General features: G+C 38.4%; 1 protein-coding gene across 5 annotated transcripts; it reads left to right on the forward strand.

Moving 5' to 3' along the window:
- The first annotated feature begins 1,518 nt into the window (after window positions 1–1,518).
- On the forward strand, window positions 1,519–19,832 carry LOC136678655 (sodium/calcium exchanger 1-like). Of its 5 annotated transcripts, XM_066656742.1 has the most exons (10): window positions 1,519–3,329; window positions 7,924–8,030; window positions 9,761–9,781; window positions 10,214–10,231; window positions 10,324–10,338; window positions 11,782–11,850; window positions 13,730–13,848; window positions 15,981–16,080; window positions 16,488–16,760; window positions 17,063–19,832. In XM_066656742.1, the coding sequence occupies exons 1-10, from the start codon at window positions 1,534–1,536 to the stop codon at window positions 17,437–17,439; spliced, it is 2,895 nt and encodes a 964-aa protein (XP_066512839.1). In that variant the 5' UTR covers window positions 1,519–1,533; the 3' UTR covers window positions 17,440–19,832. The 5 variants fall into 5 exon arrangements, with proteins under 5 accessions (XP_066512839.1, XP_066512837.1, XP_066512834.1 ...); XM_066656737.1 differs by lacking the exons at window positions 1,519–3,329; window positions 7,924–8,030; window positions 9,761–9,781 and adding exons at window positions 8,211–8,279; window positions 8,603–8,706; XM_066656738.1 differs by lacking the exons at window positions 1,519–3,329; window positions 7,924–8,030; window positions 9,761–9,781; window positions 10,324–10,338 and adding exons at window positions 8,211–8,279; window positions 8,603–8,706.
- The last annotated feature ends 20 nt before the right edge of the window (window positions 19,833–19,852 follow it).

The following is a 19,852-nucleotide window of genomic DNA, read 5'->3' on the forward strand; positions in this document are numbered from 1 at the left end:
GCTTCACACTGCTTTAAACAGTGAGGACGTCCACAGAGTTCAATAGCGAAGCAGCGAAACGAGACGAGTGATTGGATAAATGCTGGGCTTTGTCCCGCCCATCGGACGCTCAGCGTCTCTGGGGGTCTAGGGGCAGTGGGCTGGCCTCGGCTGGCCCGGACACTCAGCTTCTGCATGATGATTGGATGATCTGTCTGAGGTTGAATCCCTTTATGATTGACAGCGAAATGAGCGAATCAGCGATCCTTTGATGTAAAGATCCGTGGGAGCACAGGCCGACACACTTCACATGGGCCAAGAGGACACTAGTCAAGTCCCTGGAAAAGACGCCTTGTTGGTACGACAGGGTCACAGATCATTTTCTTGAAAAGGAACGGAGTGTAGAATTTACGTATAAATAAACCGACACATTTTATGATGTAGGCCGAAATTGACCTTCCCCTCCTTGAAAGACCAGTATCCGCCACTGTTGTGAATGGAACCAGACATACATCTGACCATAGTTTTGAGAATATTATAGTTTAAATCCATCCCTAGTGGAGAGAGTTGTGGAGGATTTGGGGAAGAAATTACATATATTTGGTTGAGATTTCATCATCATTTAATATTAAAGATCATATTGGTGTAATTCACTGCTGGTTGTGGAGAGGCTGTGAGAAGTTGTGGAGAGAAATGTTCTTTTAAAGAGAAAAAAAAATCTGAAATATATAAACACAGCAGGTAAATCACAGCGGCTGAACTTAAACAAAACTATATTCAACAGCACCTCCTCTAGGACAGGAGGAAAATCACTAAATGTCAAAAAACATTTACACAGCCTAATTACTCATGTATTTGTTCACCCATTCATCTAAATATACTGTGACAGTGCTAGAGAGTCTACTATAAGTTTTCAGAATTTACAGAGTCTAATGTGATAGTTGCTTAGTTAGGTGATTAAATAAATTTGAAAAGGTTAACATAAATTTACAACCCATGTGTTTTGAGAGTTTCTGTTGTGTGGCGCTGGACTGATTTGAGGACAGGGAGTTCAGAGGTCAGATCCAGACATGTTGAGAGAATGGTAGGGCAGGGGTGTGCCTCATCGGTGATGTCATCATGTCCCAGCACCTCTCCTTTGTCCCTGAGCCAGGAGCTGAAGATATTCGAGGAGAAAGCTGACTGGCGTTTCTAACACACACACACACACACACACATAAATAGTGTGAGAGAGAGAGAGAGAGAGAGAGAGAGAGAGAGAGAGAGAGAGAGAGAGAGAGAGAGAGACTTTGTTACCGTGGTTCCAATCATTTCATGGACGCTTACCATAACCTTAACTGGTCTGACTGTATCACCATTCAGTAATGCACTCTGCATTCACTATATGTTTTTTATTATACAGAGAAAGTGAATTAATAGGATTGTTGTTTTTTGAATATCATTATAACAAGCACAGTGTTGAAGAAAATCAGTATATATTTGCATTTTGTAATCAGTGTCTTTTCTATTCCTTCTACACAGGGAAAAGTAAAGGGACAGAATACTTTCAGGACAATGGGCCAGTCACATATTTCCATCTCCCAGGCTTTCTTGCTCATCTTCTTCTTTCTTCTGTCACATATTCACCATGTTTCTGCTGGAGGCTCTAAACTGGATGAAGGTTCATCTTCAGCAAACAACTCTGGAACATGCTCTGGAAGTTATGAGTGTAAGGAGGGTGTGATCCTGCCGGTGTGGACTCCAGAAAACCCATCATTTGCAGACAAGCTAGCAAGAGCTACTGTGTACTTTGTGGGGCTGGCCTACATGTTCCTGGGTGTATCCATCATTGCGGACCGTTTTATGGCATCCATTGAGGTTATCACATCTCAGGAGAAAGAAATCACCATAAAGAAGCCCAACGGAGAAACCACAACCACGACAGTCCGCATCTGGAATGAGACTGTGTCCAACCTTACCCTGATGGCACTGGGGTCCTCAGCTCCGGAGATCCTCCTCTCTGTGGTGGAAGTCTGTGGACACAACTTTGATGCAGGTGAACTGGGGCCGAACACCATCGTGGGCAGTGCAGCTTTTAACATGTTCGTCATCATCGGTTTGTGTGTGTCTGTGATTCCTGACGGAGACCATCGCAAGGTCAAGCATCTCCGAGTGTTCTTCGTAACGGCGGCATGGAGCATCTTCGCCTACACTTGGCTCTACATGATTCTGGCTGTGATATCACCAGGTGTAGTGGAGGTGTGGGAAGGGCTCCTCACTCTTTTCTTTTTCCCCATCTGTGTGATTTTTGCATGGGTTGCTGACCGCAGGCTTCTGTTCTATAAATATGTTTATAAACGCTACAGAGTCGGAAAGCAGAGGGGAATGATCATTGAAACTGAGGGAGAGCCAGAACTCCAGTCCAAAGCAGACCTTGAAATGGTTGGAGCAATGCTTAACTCACATGGAGAGGAATTCCTGGATGGTGCATTGAATTCAGACAACAGAGACATGGACGAGGAAGAGACCAGAAGGGAGGTGGCCAGGATTTTAAAAGAACTGAAACAGAAGCATCCAGAAAAAGAGATGGAGCAACTCATTGAGCTTGCAAACTACCAGTTTCTAAGTCAGCAACAGAAGAGTCGTGCTTTCTACCGCTGCCAGGCCACCAGGCTAATGACAGGTGCTGGAAACATCCTGAAGAAACATGCAGCAGATCAGGCAAGGAAAGCAATCTGTACACATGAACTCCGCTCAGAGGTTTCAGAAAATGACTTCACCTCGAAGATCTTCTTTGACCCAGGAAACTATCAATGTCTGGAAAACTGTGGCTCAGTTGCTCTGAATGTAGTGCGACGTGGAGGAGACCTGACCAGCACTGTGTCTGTAAACTTTCACACCGAAGATGGCACCGCAAACGCAGGATCGGATTACAAGTTCACTGAGGGAATCATCATCTTCAAACCAGGTGAGACTGAGAAGGAGATTCGAGTGGACATCATCGATGATGACATCTTTGAGGAAGATGAGCATTTCCTTGTTCATCTCAGTAACGTGAAGGTCCTCTGTGAGGGCAATGATGATGGGAAGCTGCTCTCAAACCGAGTGGACATACCGGCAGGTCTTGGCCTTCCCTCTACTGCCACAGTCACCATCTTTGATGATGATCATGCGGGGATCTTTGCCTTCGAGGAGCCAGTGGTCCATGTCAGTGAAAGTGTTGGAGTGATGGAGGTGAAAGTGGTCCGGACGTCTGGAGCCAGGGGGGTCGTGGTAGTGCCCTACAAAACCACTGAGGGGACAGCCAAAGGAGGAGGAGAGGACTTCGAGGATACTCATGGAGCCCTGGAGTTTCAAAACGATGAGATTTCGTAAGTCTTCCAACAGCTTAACTGTCATAAAATTATGTTGATTCTAGATGATAACACATTCCAGAAAATATAATACTTGTCATGAAAGTCACATACAGGTTGATGTGCAGTCTAATAAATGCTGTCCTTCAGGTTTTATCCCAAATCATATAAGTAAAAGGTTCTTAACGCAACAAAAAATAAAGTCAAAATTCAAACCCATATACTACACACACCATATTAAACAATAAACCATATTAGTGAGATCAGCATTATTTACTGATTGTGAAGCAGATTTTTTTTTATCTCTCAGCTGTCATAACCTTAACCTATTTCCCCTCAGTGTTCCTAAATCTTGTGTGCTATATTGCTGCTCTTGCTTGTTTTCGTCATAAACTCTCTCTGCACTTCATCTCGTTCTCCCTTCCTCTGCTTTCACTCCTGTGGTTTGCGTTACCGTGTCCCAGACATTCCTGAGCGGTGTTTGTGTAGATATTGAGTGTATGTGGATGTTTAGCCAGGGGTCGTTGGATGTGTCAGTGTTAGCGTGACCTTTAGCAGATGCTACATCCTGCAGGCAAGGAAATATTCCACTCCTGAAAAATGGAGGGAGATTGGTGGAGAGGAAAATGACACAAAAACACACACACAACAACAACAGAGACTTGTTGTAGATAATGATTCTTCTTGCTGTTGATAAAGACCTGATCCACACTATAGCCAGAGATGTGTAGAGTGTCCTAAACCCACCCTTCAATAGCAGTACAGTTAAAATAATGATTGTAGTAATAGTAAAAGTACTTTCCACCAAACAACTTGATTTTAAGCACAAAAGTATGAGCTCTTTAGAGTCCTTAAGTCCAGAGTAAGTTGTACTTTGGTCAATGGAACATATTACATTCAACATCAATCAGCAGAGGCACTGAAGTGTGTACCATCCTATTCTAATTTTGGATCACTGTGGTCTAAAATGAAAAATCTAATGGTCTGAACACAGTGGTGAGACCCAATCACAAAGCAGCTTAACAACACACTTCTAAAGAAAGGAAATTAGGAACTAAGTATGAATTGAGGAAAAGGAGTTAACTGGTATACTTCCACAGAAGAAAATGTTTTTGGATGTTAACAGAAAAGTGCATATATGGAGAACCCTAGCACAGAAGGAAATTTTACCAACAATCTTACAAAACACAGAATGTCCTAATCCCCCCCCCCCACACACACACACAACCCCACTCCATCCCCAACCCCAACCCCCCAGACTGGAGGGATGACGTGACTCAGTCTTATATCATCCACTGAAGTGCCAGAGGAGCAAGGCATCAACTAAATGTCACATTCAGGATGATGGTCTGACTCAAAGCCTCACAAGAAAAAAAAATAAATACAGGAATGAGGTAAAAGAAATTTGAGCTGTGAGTCAATTAATTTTTGGAACTAGATTCTGACAACGTTAAGACATAACCTCGTCTGACCCATGGAACATGACTCATGACTCAAGATCAAAAATACCAGACTAACCAACTGCAAAACAAGTGACTCCAGCTCCAGATTTGGGTGGAAGTGTATTTTACCAAACTCGTTTTTCCAGGTTTGGTCATGTCATTTAATTACATCTTTTCAAAGTAAAGCAAACAAAACACAACTGCAGCATAATTCCACTTGGAGATCAACACTAAATATGTAGATATTATTCATGTTAAAAATTTAATCTTGCCATTATATAATAAAAACCATTATCACTAATTAGTACATGAATTAAAAATGTTTAAATATTCTATTGTGAGTGAATGGCTAGACTGTCCCTCTTTACATATTTCCAGTTCCATAATCCTTGGTACATGCACATCCCACTGTTTTTCATAGTGAGGAGGAAAAAGCTATTATCATCTGTTAGCCATATTAACATTTTTGTCAAAGGATCTATTAGAAAACTATAAGCACATTAGCCTCCAATTCAAACTCTGCTCTTGTTACTGAATATGTGAGGTGTTCATGCCAGACCATATACAAGCTTCATATACATATTTTATTCTGCGGCTTTGTTCAAGCACAAGCCAAACACATTTTGTCTGATTTTTTTTCAACCTATTAACAGAGTAAATAATCTGACCATACTGTGCTATTAGAGTGTGACAGATTCATGGAGGATAATATTTCATCACAACTGTGTCTGAATTCTGTTTTGTCTTAAATTTGAATAAAACGACTCTTGTCTAAAGAGGACTGGTGATGCTTACACACTGCAGCAAAACCAATGCTGAATTTTATAAAATATCTCCTTGTAAGGCACAGTGTAGGTCATAAAAAATGGTTTCTGCGCTCACGAAATGTATTGTACATTGGTCTATGAAACCATTTTTAGTCAGCTAGAATAATATAGTTATATATTCATATACAGCACATGGTCTAAGTCATTGTTGCTAATACTGGGTCAAGGAACAGAACCACATAATTTTAAAATATCTTTCAAACAAATATTATATTCAAACACCTAGAGGCCAGATGAAATCATAGATTTTAAAAAAGGCCACCCACATGCAGGGGACCTCTTCTATAAAGGATAAACCGTATAACCTATAGACTACAACAAGCTTATTCTTCATGTCATAAATTGCACTGAAAAAAATAGATAATCACTTTCATAATCCTTTGGTGGAAAAAATGGCTGACTGCTGTTTTAAGGCTGAAGTCTAGTCTACAATGGTATGTTTCCACAGCTGGGAGTTGTCTGTCGTCCAGTGAGCTTTGGATGTTGGTTGTCCCTTTTCTCAGTGAACGGTGGGTTTGATGGTGAACAGTCACTGAGGTTCGTCTCCTCTTAAGGAACACGCCGTCGCATCGTTTACTGCCGGGTCACATGACTCTGAGACATTTTCCATGCAACAAAGTGAGGTTATAAAGAGGTTATAACAACAGCAGATACAGTCTCCAAACATAAACACAGAGGAACGAGGCCCAGAATCAAACAGCGCCAAATGGAAAAGGGCCCGGTTTGTCCAGCTGATTAATGGTGGGACATTCACAGATAGACTAAAAGACAAAAAGGTTTGAAGTGAGTCAAGTCAGGGCTCTGTTTAAAGTTGGAGCTCCATATAAAGACTAAGTGGAGCTCAGAATAATATAAATCACACACTGACTACATTCTTTACGCTGAAACTATTTTTAATAGTCCACATGATTAGTGCGCAGGGAGGATACTGCAGGAAGAGACCATCACAAAGGAGTAGGACAATAATTTTGATTTATGAAACAATATAAATAATATCCTGAATTTCTCAGACACTTGACAGTTGTAGGTCAGATTTGCTTAATGTGTTCAAATGTGAATTTTTTAAAAACAGAACAGTTATGTAATGCAGGATGATGTTTATTCTGGAGGATTTTCCTTGCCCCAAACATCACTCCTTAGTGTGGTCCACATGGGTTGAACATGGGCAAGGTGGGTTCAAGAAAATCATGAGCTCTGTGTAGGTTGGGTGCCAAGGTGAACTCTCTGTATTGGATAAATGTGGACAGCCCAGTAACATGGGAGTCTCATAGACCCATATTTGGGTGTATTGCTGTGTACTATTGTGCTTTTAAAGATAAAACTTTTTCCCACAGTTCCTCTCCAACTTTCTATAATATCTTGAGAAATAAACATTTACTCCTGCATCAGTGAGGTGCAGAAAACTCTAGAATTATTTCTTTAATTTACTTTAAAATGTAAACTCTCAGAGACTGAAAACAGCAATGTTACATAGTTCATTAATTATGTGTTGACTTTTTCTTTTAAAATATTTTCTTACTTCAGAGTTGTAAGTATGTCTCTCTTTCACATCTTACTCTTGCTCTCTTGCTCCTGTTTGTTTTGAAAGCTAATATGAACTCATACTTTCCATGGCTTCAGTCTCAAAGGAATCTCTTCCTAAACATCAATTAGTCTACTAGGTTTCAGTATTTATTTCAGTGTATTTAGACTTCTCAGAATTCCATTAACAAGCTTATCAGTAATCTGGTTATTTACTCTGATTATCAATAGTCTGATTACCAACACTTAAATTCCCAGCTCTCAGGCTTTTCACTGCCGTAATGAAAAGCACTCTGATTACCATTCCTCAGATTATCAGTACTAAAACTGTTACATTTTCAACCAACTTCAATCACATCTTCTGTCTGCAGTTATATAACACACAATACAAAATTCATCTCTCTCTCTTTGGTGGTCATCTCTTTAGACCATGACTCAGCACAATGCTAGCCAATGTGTGCATCTCTTACAGAAATAAATGGATAGGCTCAGGAGTTTGGGGGAGGGAATTCACCAATCAGTATGAATCAATAAATGACATGAAAAGGAACTGATTATAAAATTGAACTGAAATGCACATCAACAATTTTGTAGTCTGACGTAGTAATTCTGACACAAAAACACGGTGCTAGCTGCATGCCTTAATGATCACACTTGTCTTTCACACCTTTATAGCTGTTATTTCCTCACACCAGTCTCACTTCTGCAACTGTCTCTCTCTCTCTCTCTCTCTCCCTCTCTCTCCCTCTCTCTCTCTCTCTCTCTCTCTCTCTCTCTGTCTGTCTTTGTCTCGCTCTTTGTTTCTGTTTCGGTCTCTTTCAGCAAATCTATTCAGATCAATATTATCGACGATGAGGAATATGAAAAGAACAAGGACTTCTTCCTGGAGATTGGAGAGCCGCGAATGCTGGAGATGAGTGAAAGGAAAGGTGTGCTGCTCTAAAAGTGCGGTCCGGCGCCACCTAATGGACACAGCTGATATGGCACAGCCTTTACCTCCTAACATTTTACATAAAGCCTTTTTTATTTATTTATTTATTTATTTATTTATTTATTTATTTATTTATTTAACTTTTCCCTTTTCTTCCCAAATACATTTGATCAAAGACACGTTTAATGACTGAAGTAAGATTTTGTGCAGTTTTACACTGGAGATTTCAGGATAATGTAAATAACAGGTAATTGAAGTTTAATAATAATATCTAATAAACTCTTCTTTAATTGTTGTGAATAGCCTCTATTAGGTGTTAGTTACATTTACCTATATTTACAGTAGCAAACTTCAGACACTGAACACGTCTTGGATGGTTGAATATATTTTGAGGAAATTCAGAATTGGGTAAATTCAGATTTGAAAAAAACAGCACAACCTGGGCAAAAACAGTTTGAGCCGAATTGAGAAACCATTTTTGCCAAACAATATTTTTTCCTCAGAGCAGACACTAATGAGAACAGTATTCTCTGGTGTTCTCAGTTGTTCCTCTGTGTCTCCCACTCGCAGGAAGTCCATTAAGATTAGAATAGTTGACCATGACGAGTACGTCAGGAATTCCAGGTTCTACCTGCAGCTGCAGGATCCCGAGTGGAAGAGGAGAGGATGGACAGGTGAAAGAGAGCAGAAACGTCTTTAAACAAAAAGAAAAATGCTTCCTTTTTCTTCTGCAGCTTCCTTCTGCTTAATTGTGTTCTCTTCCTCCTGTGCTCTTCCTACTCTTCTTCACTCAGAATCAGCCTCTACTGGCTCTTTAATTCTTACACCACAGATACATATATGGAGGAAAATTCAAGGACATATGTGAACGGTTAATGACTAAAATAATATAAATTATGTTTGTTGTTACTTGATCTCTGTCCACTGTCCAAACCATTCTACAGCAATGACAACACAACCATACACTTTACATTCATGAGCTACAAGATTAATCCACAGACAGGTGAAGTGCATAACATTAATTGTCTCATTAAAATGGCACCTATCAGGAACAGATTCCTGCAATGCTGCTTAAAATATCCCACCGACATAGTGCTAACATAATGAGATCATCAGTGTTATTCACTTCATGTTTAACAGTTTTTTTATTTGGTTGCAATTTAGTGTATATATGTTTGCAATCAATGTCAGACCAAAACATCTTGTCTACAAAATAGAAACTGTACAGGAGAAGGAAAACACATTCGTAGATTTTAGTGCCAGTTAAAGTAAAATGGTGCTGACATGCATTTTTGTTAAAATCAGACACAGTGAATGGATGTAAAATGGTTCAGATAAGTGTTACACATAACACACTGTCACGAGAATGATGAATAATCCTGTAATGTGCAGTAACAGTAATCAGGACTCGGATCATCACACAAACACAGCTGTGGTTCTGATGTCATACACACACTAACACACACACACACACGGTTCCATTCAGGACCTCCAATGACACCAACAACTTCACGAGTGGATTAAAGATAAAGGCAGAGATTTATTAACTTCCTCTTTATTACTTTCACCTGAAGCTGAAGGCCACATTGAATCACCAGCAGCTTTATAATAAACACACATAAACACACACACACACACACCAGCTGTCTGTCAGCCTATTTTTCGTATTCATTCTCATTTCCCTTCTTCTGTTTTCTTTTTTTCATCTTTCCATTTTTTCTGGTTCAGCTGTGTTGCTTCATGAGTGTGGTAAGATCTTCTCTTTTACTGCATTCACCCGTTCATCCCTTCATCTCTGCATTCACACACTGGCTAGAAACATCCTCCACTCAACTTTCACACACAGACCACTGGAAATCTTTCTACCTCACAAGTCTGGCCACTTTGTAAGAAAAATCCCTTTAACATCTTTAATAAAACCCCCACAACCCCTATTAACATTCAGTTTATTACAAAATATCTCCCCTCCACTACCACTCACTAGAAACCCCTTCCTACACAGGCCACTTTATCAGATACGTCCCTTTCACCCACTCACTGGCCACATTAATTCTCCTCTTCTATTTCCCCACATTAGCCATTTTATTAGAACACCCTCCCCTTTCTATTAAAAAGATTAAATTAAATTAGTAAATAAAGTAAGTGTATGTGGTTCTAATGTGTGTTGTTTTGTGGTTGTAGGGGGCTTCGTGAAAACAGGTATGATTAGTTTTAAGCTAAAATAGCTGATTAGCGCTGATGCTAACTGGCCTGGCTGACGTTGTGGCATTTTTTGTGTTGATGTTTAATAGATAAGCAGCTCTTTGGTAAGCAATTAAATTTGGGTTTTGGCTGAAAGTGAATTTAATCCTGTGAGTGACTCAGGAGTAACTGACCACATACACTGCTTCACTGCTGTCTACTTAAATATTTAATACTATATACAATATATGATCACTGAAATCTTTACAGTATACTGTGTGCTACAGACCTCTCTGCTCATGCAGACTGTAAGATAATGTCCCTGAATGCTTTTACAGTAACTTTGAACAGGCTAAAATAAAGCTTTTGGGGAAACAATGCAACTCTTTACGCATGAAAACAATTACACTGATTTTAGGGTAAAAATGTGGCATTTCTGCCTACTTTCCAGGCCTTCAAATTTTACACAAGAGATATAGCTATTGTAGCTCACATATACCAGCTCACATCTCACCACTTAACATGGTGCTAACTGCATGGCTAAATTATGTAACAGAGTCAAGTAGTCAGTGTAGAAAGTGAGCTAATGGCATGAGAGAGTTTGTGTGTTTGTTTGTGTGTGTGTGTGTGTGTGTGTGTGTGTGTGTGAATCTGTGTGTGTATGTGTGTGTGGAGCACACGTTTGTTGTTTGTGCATGTTGTGTGGGCTTTTGTGAACTCAGCTTGATTCTGCTGTCCTCAAATGACATCAAATCAAATTCACAACTCGCAAATGAGGAAAATCACTTTGCACAAGGAAAATAGACTTGGTTAAAGGATAACTTCCACTTGTACATGAAAATGGACAGAAGTATTTTATAAAGCAGTCAATCTTACTTAAAGAAATAGCGGGTATTTTAATCATGTTTTGGTGAAAGGCAGACAGCTGGCTTAAACGCAGGTCTAATTTACCTCACACACAAGCAGTTCTATGCAAATGTTTTCTTTGAACGAGCAGTTCTCTTTTTTGCGCACAAGGTGTTTTTTTCCTGCTGCAAAGTGGTTTTCCTTCTTGCTGACTTTTTGAATCCGATGACATACCTTCAACTGTCCCCCACCACACAGACACACACACACACACACCCACACACACACACACACACAAACAGGGACATTATATAGTCTTCCAATAATGTCATATGTCCCAAACCACATACAAACACAATAGCCTAACCCTAACCCATACACTGACACTAAACCTAAAAGATGTCCTCAAAGGGAATATGTAAACATTGTTTGGATCCAAACACTGTTGCATAATACTGGTACATACACACACACACACACACACACACCCTGCAAGACAATATAACTCCAATGACTTAACCTGTCTGAGTGAACTCTGTGAACCACTGTGACTGTCTCTCTCTCTCTCTCTCTCTCTCTCTCTCTCTCTCTCTCTCTCTCTCTGTGTGTGTGTGTATGTGTTTGTGTGCACTTGTAGTGGGTTTTTTAAAAAACTGTAAAATTCTAGCTTTTTTGTTGAAGACATTTTCAAAGACGTGTGTGTTTTTTGTGTGTCTGTCCAGGGAGAGATGTGTATCGAAAAGTTCAGGGCAGAGATAACCCCCTCCCCTCCTCCATCATCAGCATCACAGGTATCACTCCATTTTACTTTCATTCATTCATTCATTCATTCATTCATTCATTCATTCATTCATTCATCCATTCATTTACATTTTCATTTACTGTTTTCATGTATGTTCTCATATTTAGATGTCTGTTGATATTATATAAACAGTTTTTGGATTATCATCAGCTCTCTTGGTATTTTTGATATCCAGAATATTGATCATTACTGACATTCCAGTTATATTTCAAAATGCTTCCTAAAGTATATGAAGTATAAACAAAGTGATGGAAAATATTTTGGCATCTGTCTCTACATCTACAACACAAAAACAGCTTTTTATTTCCTCTCCACAATCAGCAGTGACCACCACCTTTCATATGGGATTTTAGGGCCACAGCATTGAAAAAAAAAATAATAGTCAATAAGATTCTGAGAATAAAGTCAAAATTCTTAGAATAAATTCAGAATCATTCCAAGAATAAAGTCGGAAAAATTCAGAGAATAAAATCTGAATATTTAGTGAAACGCTGTTTGGATTATTATTTATCATAATATTTATATAGACAGACTCCCATAGAGTGAGTTGTGAAAGAATCAGTCAATGAATTGAACAGAATTATTAAATGGGGCAACACAGTAGCACAGCTGGTAGTGTCGCAGTCACACCGAGACCTGGAGGTTGTGGGTTCAAGTCCCACTCCGGGTGACTGTTTGTGAGGAGCAGGTGTGTTCTCCCTGTGTCTGCATGGGTTTCCTCCCACAGTCCAAAAACACACGTGGTAGGTGGATTAGCGACTCAAAAAAGTGTCCATAGGTGTGAGTGTGTGTTGCCCTGTGAATGACTGGCGCCCCCTCCAAGGTGTGTTCCCGCCTTGTGCCCAGTGAATCTGGATAAGCGGTTACAGATAATGAATGAATATTTATTAAATGCTTCAATTCAAATGACATAACAACTTGACAGCTTTAGTTTATTGTCCATAAGCCAATAGGTTTCAATAAGTTCTGTTATGCTTACCTTAGCAGGGGAGATGAAGAGAAATAGAGCCACTTGTGATGCTTAATGTTTATACGTGACTCCGTGGGAAAATGTTTAATCGAAACCGTAACCAGTTTCTGCTTTATGAAAACAAAGCCTAGAATTTGTCTCCAATTTTCCATTCCACTTTAAACATTGCAATAGTTCCGTTCTACAGCCACACCATTTAAGGTGGAATGGAGAAATAATAAAAGGCAGTTCCACCTTGAAAGGCGCAGCTGTACATTTTTGTTGTGGGTGTTTTGAGGCGCCAGAATGTAGTTTAAAATGACAAAAAAGTTGTTTCCTGTTTAAAATGACAATTTAGCCATCTTTCTAGCATGCCGGTGAGTACAAAAATTACAATTGTACAGTTACATTGTAATTGAGGGTAATGGCATATCAGGTTAATTATCAGTTTGACACATTTGTTGCATGATCAAATGAAACGTTAATTTAAATTGTGTAATACATTTTCATTTAAATAAAAATACTCTTAAAACTTTTAATTCTGTGTGTAAATTAAATGTAACAGTCCATGAAACTGCAAATGTAAATGGAATGACTGAATAAGAATTTTTATTTTGAGACCATATTTGCATGTATGAGTGGGAAATCAAGTTCAAACTTACACGGTCATAAAATGTGTCAATGTGGTGGTACCTTTTGCTGCTTCTGTGGTGGTACCCTCAATGATACATATTTGTACATGTAGTTAGGGAAAATAACTATCTCATTTAATTATAATTGTAGATTTTAAAATTGTGTTGATTTCATACACCATATTTTATCATATTAAATTTACATATTTTTTTGTACTGATATGCTTCCATACACTACTGGCTACCCTCATTAATTGTTTTCTCTCTCTCTCTCTCTCTCTCTGTAGATGAGAATATTTTATCTGAGAAAGAGAAGGATGAGAGGAGGATAGCAGAGATGGGGCGTCCGACTCTTGGGGAGATCTCTCGGCTGGAGGTGGTCATAGAGGAGTCCTATGAGTTTAAGGTAATTTTTTTTTTTGCCGGACTGCCTACCATGTTGGCCTAGAAGAGACATTTTCTCTTACTGACTGACTGACTCCTAATGTTGAAACATAGTGCTTTTCCATCAACAAGGAACTGGAATGGTTCCAGTTTGTGAACTAAATTTTGAACCAGAAAAAGAGTAAGTTTTTCAGCACAAACCATGGCTTAGTCAAGGTTCAGTAACTCAAGAAAGAGCTCAGAGCCTCACATACAGCATTATCGCCCAGTGGAGCAGAACAGGGTCATTTTCATATAAAGTTTCATGTAAATAAATAATAGAAAATTAAACAGAAACATGCTCCGTATGTATTCTGGGGCTGTGTTTGGCTTTGCGTTAGTTACATTTTTCCACTGTTCGGCTCAGAACTCTGCAACATTTACACACATATATCTCACAGAGTGAGGAGGACCCTGGAGATTGTCTTATTTCATGTTAGTGTGTGTCTTTGCCTGAAACATTGTAAAGGGAAGAGGTGGGGAGATATTTTGTGTCGTTAGTGTGTTTATAAAACTCCATATAGCTGTGCATAACCTCACATGATTTACTGTAACCTGTAACATTGAATAAATAAGTAATTGTATTTCTTAATTTCAACAAAATATTCCTTATCTTTGTCCTTGGTGGTAGATCATATAGTATTTATTTTTAAATAAATTGAACAAAAAAAACTTTTTTTTGCTCCTTTTTTCATTTCTGCATTAATTAGTCCTGCCCTCCATCTTTTCTGTACAACACAATCCCATAATAAAAACCACATGTAAACAAAGACATTGCTATGACGTACCAAAGCTTCTCTAGACCTTTTAATGACAAGGGTATGTAATTTGGGCTTTCCTGTTTTGAAATGCCAGAAACGCCTCTGTGACACTAGGCTTGCTTAGTTCCCTTTTTCCTTGTTTTCATCACTGTGGTCCATCTAAAGAAATATCAGAGACACGGGAGATACTGCAGTTTTCAGACCCAGGCATTACAGCTACTTTTCTGCTCGTGAGATGAGAAATGAACTGATGATCAAAGAGGTTACTCCTCATTGGCTAGAAATTCAGCTGGAAACTATGTAAACACTAATGGACCAGAATCCAACACAGAACCTATAAAAGTATGTAGGATTCTTTGAATCTCTCCTCGTAGTTGTCTTCATCAACCTTTCTTCCAAGTGCCACTCACTGTTAAGTCAATCAGGTTTGGACAACTTCATATCTCTACAGGCCAGAGACCAGAAAGTGGGCTGGACCTGTGGAAGCATGTGGAAGGGACATACAAAGGAAGTAGGCGGATATTGGCAAGTGAGAGGTTATGGTTAGAGATAGGTTTAGGGTTAGGTTGTCCTTCACACTTGGAGTTGTACCTCCCACAGGCATACAGCCTGCAGACATACCCCCTCAGTTCTGACATCACTTTCAATTTAAGATTCAATGGTTTTTTAAAATAGAACTCCCTACAGGATATTTTTTTAACTAATTATAGTGTCTAATTTATATGTCATACAAAACGTGTTTGTATAATATTCTGAGGAATGTTTGCTGAAATATTATGTAACTGACCCAGAGCAGCTTGGCTTATATCACATTTCTGATTTAAATTAGTTTTTTCGGATTTTGATAGGTTTTGTGATAGCAATATTATTAACTGAGGGACATATCTGTAGTTCTGTTTGAGGCAGATGATCTGTGATGGACAAAGAGGAGAGAGAGTGGGAGTAAGAGAGAGAGAAGGAGAGAGAGATGATTATGATAACAAAAATAATGAGGAATCAAAGTTCTCATTTACAGAGCTTCTCATTTACTTCTAAAATAGAAACCTCTCTCACATTTATGTAATTGTAATTTCAACAGAGAATACACAAATTGAAGTAATTCTTGGGCCAGAAATCTCATTTATAGTCTTTCCACCCACTTTACAGCAACTTTAATTTGATCTGCCGGGACATGTTTGAGTTTGAAAAAAATCTGACAAATTTTGGAAAGAAATAAGGGAGGCTTATACAACACTTTAACATGCTGTAAAATTCAGTTCCCACTTAGAACTACAGTTATGATACTGAGTAGTGCTTATATGTTTACACAGTATTTCAATGCATTAATATAATTCTTTTATTATTTTTTTTCCAGAGTACAGTTGATAAACTGATAAAGAAAACAAACCTAGCTCTTCTGGTGGGAACTAACAGCTGGAGAGAGCAGTTTGTGGAGGCCATCACAGTTAGCTCAGGCAAATATCAACAATCCACAATCAGCTGGACACTAGGATGATTTAACCACTGTACAGCTCAACACTGAACATGATATGGGTTAATATATACATAACCAGAAACAGAACCATAAAAATATATATATTTATATATATATATTTCAGCTAAGGGTGTAGTGCATTTCCACACTGTTCATTTTATTTCAGTTGAGGATTTGATTGTTTTTTTTGGATTTAAGGCATTTTTGGGGGCATGCCCTATAAGGATGTGTTTTCAGTTTGTTGGAATAAGAAAAACAGTCAGAATCACTCTCAGTAATAATAGTCTGCCATTTATAACATATTTATAACAAATTTTTATCAGGACTGCTGTATTTTAACACAGCAGACTTAGGTCGTTTCACTGTGTTGTTCTTTTTGTTGTTCAGGAGAGGATGATGATGAAAACTCTGGTGAAGAGAAGCTCCCGTCCTGTTTTGACTATGTGATGCACTTCCTGACAGTGTTCTGGAAAATTCTTTTTGCTTTTGTTCCGCCGACTGATTACTGGAATGGCTGGGCATGCTTTATTGTGTCTATTTCTATGATCGGACTGCTCACTGCAGTGATTGGAGACTTGGCCTCGCATTTTGGCTGTACCATTGGCCTCAAGGACTCTGTCACCGCTGTAGTGTTTGTTGCCCTTGGAACATCAGTCCCAGGTAATCATAATTGTTATAATCATAATTGTTTTTTATAAATGTTGAAACTATGTTTCAACAAATTCAAAAGGCCCAGGAAGTGAACCTTGAGGCATGCCTCCATTTAGATAAGCAGTTCACTGAAAACTCTGTAAATCAAAAACAGTTTATCCAGTAAACTTGACTAAATCACTATAAATCTCTAACAGTAATACATGTAGACAAAGAAAATGTAGTCATCTGAATGCTGTTAATGTTTTAGCTTCATGTTAAAGTAGAACTCTCTTCTCGTTTTCTCTCTGTACACTCTGTCTCTTTCTCAGATACATTTGCTAGTAAAGTGGCAGCAGTTCAGGACATGTATGCTGATGCCTCTATAGGAAATGTGACTGGCAGTAATGCAGTGAATGTGTTCCTGGGGATTGGAGTTGCATGGTCCATTGCAGCAGTGGTCCACCAGTGGAATGGTGAATATTTCAGAGTGCAGCCTGGAACGCTAGCATTCTCTGTAACACTCTTCACAATTTTCGCCTTTGTGTGCATTGCGGTGCTGATGTACCGCCGCAGACCCGAGATTGGTGGTGAGTTGGGGGGGCCACGGACACCCAAAAGGCTGACCACTGGCCTGTTCTTCAGCCTGTGGCTACTCTACATCTCCCTCTCCTCCATGGAGGCATACTGCATCATCAAAGGCTTCTAAAAACCCTGGGAAACCCTGAGGAGCCAACAGCAAACCTTTTAAAGCCATGCCAGAACCTTTTAAAAGCAGAGAAAGAGGGAGTTGTCTGGAGTGGACAATAACTACATTTACATGTGATTTTAGTTTGATTATCACTGGAAATACAAAGTGAGTAAGCTACTCCAGTTTTCAAGACTACAACACGCCAACAATGACTTCAAACAAAACTCAAAATTAATATGTGTATAACCCAAGAAATCCTGAAATAATCAGTACACATGTTAATCTTCTACAGCATCAGTATTTCAAAAAAGCCCACGACCTTCAGCTGTTAAAAGTTTGAACCCATACCACTCTGGGGTGCTCTGAACAGCAGCCGTGTTAAACTGAACAGCCTATATGTGTCATTGTGTTGTAAGAGTGCCTAAAGACTCCCTAAGCTTTGATTATGTAAACAGCAAAGTTTCATTAAAATAACTTGCTCTAGTCATAGTCTTAGGCCAATAATATGTGTACAATTCAAAAAAGATAGAGCAGTTTTTCCCCCGATAATAACCAAATGCCAAAACTTTTAATTAATCATTTACAAACAATCATTAGGTGTCCTGAAATGGGCTGCATATATGAACAGGACAGTGAAGAGACTGGATTTTACACCGATAATGTAAACCTGAGAAATCAGGCTACTGTCTGCATGTAAATGTAAATACTGACCAGACTGTTACCTCTTCTCTGTTGCATCTCTGTTGTTTCTGTTTGTTGTAGTTGTTGCTGTTGAGTAATTTTCTTCACCTGCTTTTCTAAAGATTGAACTGCATTTTAAGGAATTAAGGAATTAGTTGATTTCTGAAGTAAAACCATTTTAACTACACTCTAGAATTCTAACAAATAATTCTGAAAGTATTCTTTGAAAGAAAAAAAATGTTCTAAATTTAAAAAAAAAAACATTAATATGAATAAATGCCACACAGTTATATTAACTCATTCTCAAGCTGGGTTCAAATGGTAAGACATGCCACATTTTGCCATTTGTCAGTGTTCTGAAGAGTGACTGAAGAGTAATTCTGGCATCTAGGTTCATGTTTTAATCATGAATACCCTTCAGGAAACTCCTGAAATAAACAGAAACGTCTTCAAAACTACTCCATAAATTCATGTCTCAGTGATGCATGTCATCATGCTGCAAAAAAATGCTCATAAGTAAAATCATTCTAAATTGAGTCAACCTTACATTTCTCATTATGAGATTGATTTAATATTATAATTATTCAACGCATTGCTAGACAATTGTACTTAGTTGTAGTGTGTTTAAATTATACTATCCAGAGAAATTGTTGTTTCACTCTCAGATCATTTTGCTGATCAGGCATTATTACTTGATGATCAAGTTACATGTTCAGAGTTGAATTTATTGGAAATTTCTGACTAAAACCTCAAAAGGTTTAGTGTTTTCAGTAATCATTTATAAACAGTGACTGTCTCCTCCTCCTGGTACTGCTGAACACCAAAAATATGCCAACATATGAAAAAAAAAACTGTTTTGGGCCTGAGCCAGAAATATGTGTGCAGAGACCAAAAACATTACTGACCCTTTGTATGTGTGTGTGTGTTTGTCTGTGTGTGTGTGTGAGAGAGGGAAAGACAGGGAGAGAGAGGGGCTATTTTTCTTTTTCAAAGCACGTGTTTGGACATTATATTAAATCTTTAAAATTCCTGCTAACTGAGAATTTACCTGATTTAATTTAATTTATCTTCAGGGTTAAAATCAATCTAATATTCATAATCTCTGAACTAAAAAAATCAAAGCTTCAAATAATATGTTATCAGGATTATGTTAGAGTAAAATTGCCAACTTTAGAATGTTCAGTGTGTCTGGATTGTACACTCACATGTCCACCACCAAAAGCCTCAGCCTTATTAACAAAACATGTTTAAAGGCCATGCTCAGGATGCTTGAGGGGCACACTGTTACACATGCTGAAGTGTTTATGCTGTAAATAGTGTACAGTCCTCTCAAAATTATAAATACAGAATATTTATTAGTGTCTGAGTGAAGGAGAACTACTGCCCCCTGCAGTTTAGTAGTTTCAAGAATTTGGAAAAAAACAAACCAACATAAATTTCAAAGTAGCACAGTGATATTTGACTCAAAGCCCAGTCATTTATGAAACCAATAAACATAAATTTAGGTATTAACATTAATTCCTGTGAGTCTAAAAGACTCCAGCACACAACAAGTTTATAAACGGGTTAATTTAGTTTAAATATAGACTGGTCACTTTGTAAACACTAGATATATAATATATATATATATATTTTTTTTCAGTAGGGAATTGTTTAGCGCTGACATTGGGAGATTGAACTGTTTTTGGTTATAATTTTTTCTGTATTATTTAGTCCTTTGCAGTGTGTATTTTTGCTTGTTTTGGGTGTT

This window comes from Hoplias malabaricus, chromosome Y, assembly GCF_029633855.1.
Source record: "Hoplias malabaricus isolate fHopMal1 chromosome Y, fHopMal1.hap1, whole genome shotgun sequence".
Classification (NCBI taxonomy): domain Eukaryota; kingdom Metazoa; phylum Chordata; class Actinopteri; order Characiformes; family Erythrinidae; genus Hoplias; species Hoplias malabaricus.

Coding starts and splice junctions, on each gene's coding strand:
- LOC136678655 (XM_066656742.1), top strand. CDS start 1,534: ATGGGCCAGTCACATATTTCCATCTCCCAGGCTTTCTTGCTCATCTTC. Junction 13,849..15,980: donor AGGAGTCCTATGAGTTTAAG/GTAATTTTTTTT, acceptor TTTTTTTTCCAG/AGTACAGTTGATAAACTGAT. Junction 16,081..16,487: donor GGCCATCACAGTTAGCTCAG/GCAAATATCAAC, acceptor TTTGTTGTTCAG/GAGAGGATGATGATGAAAAC.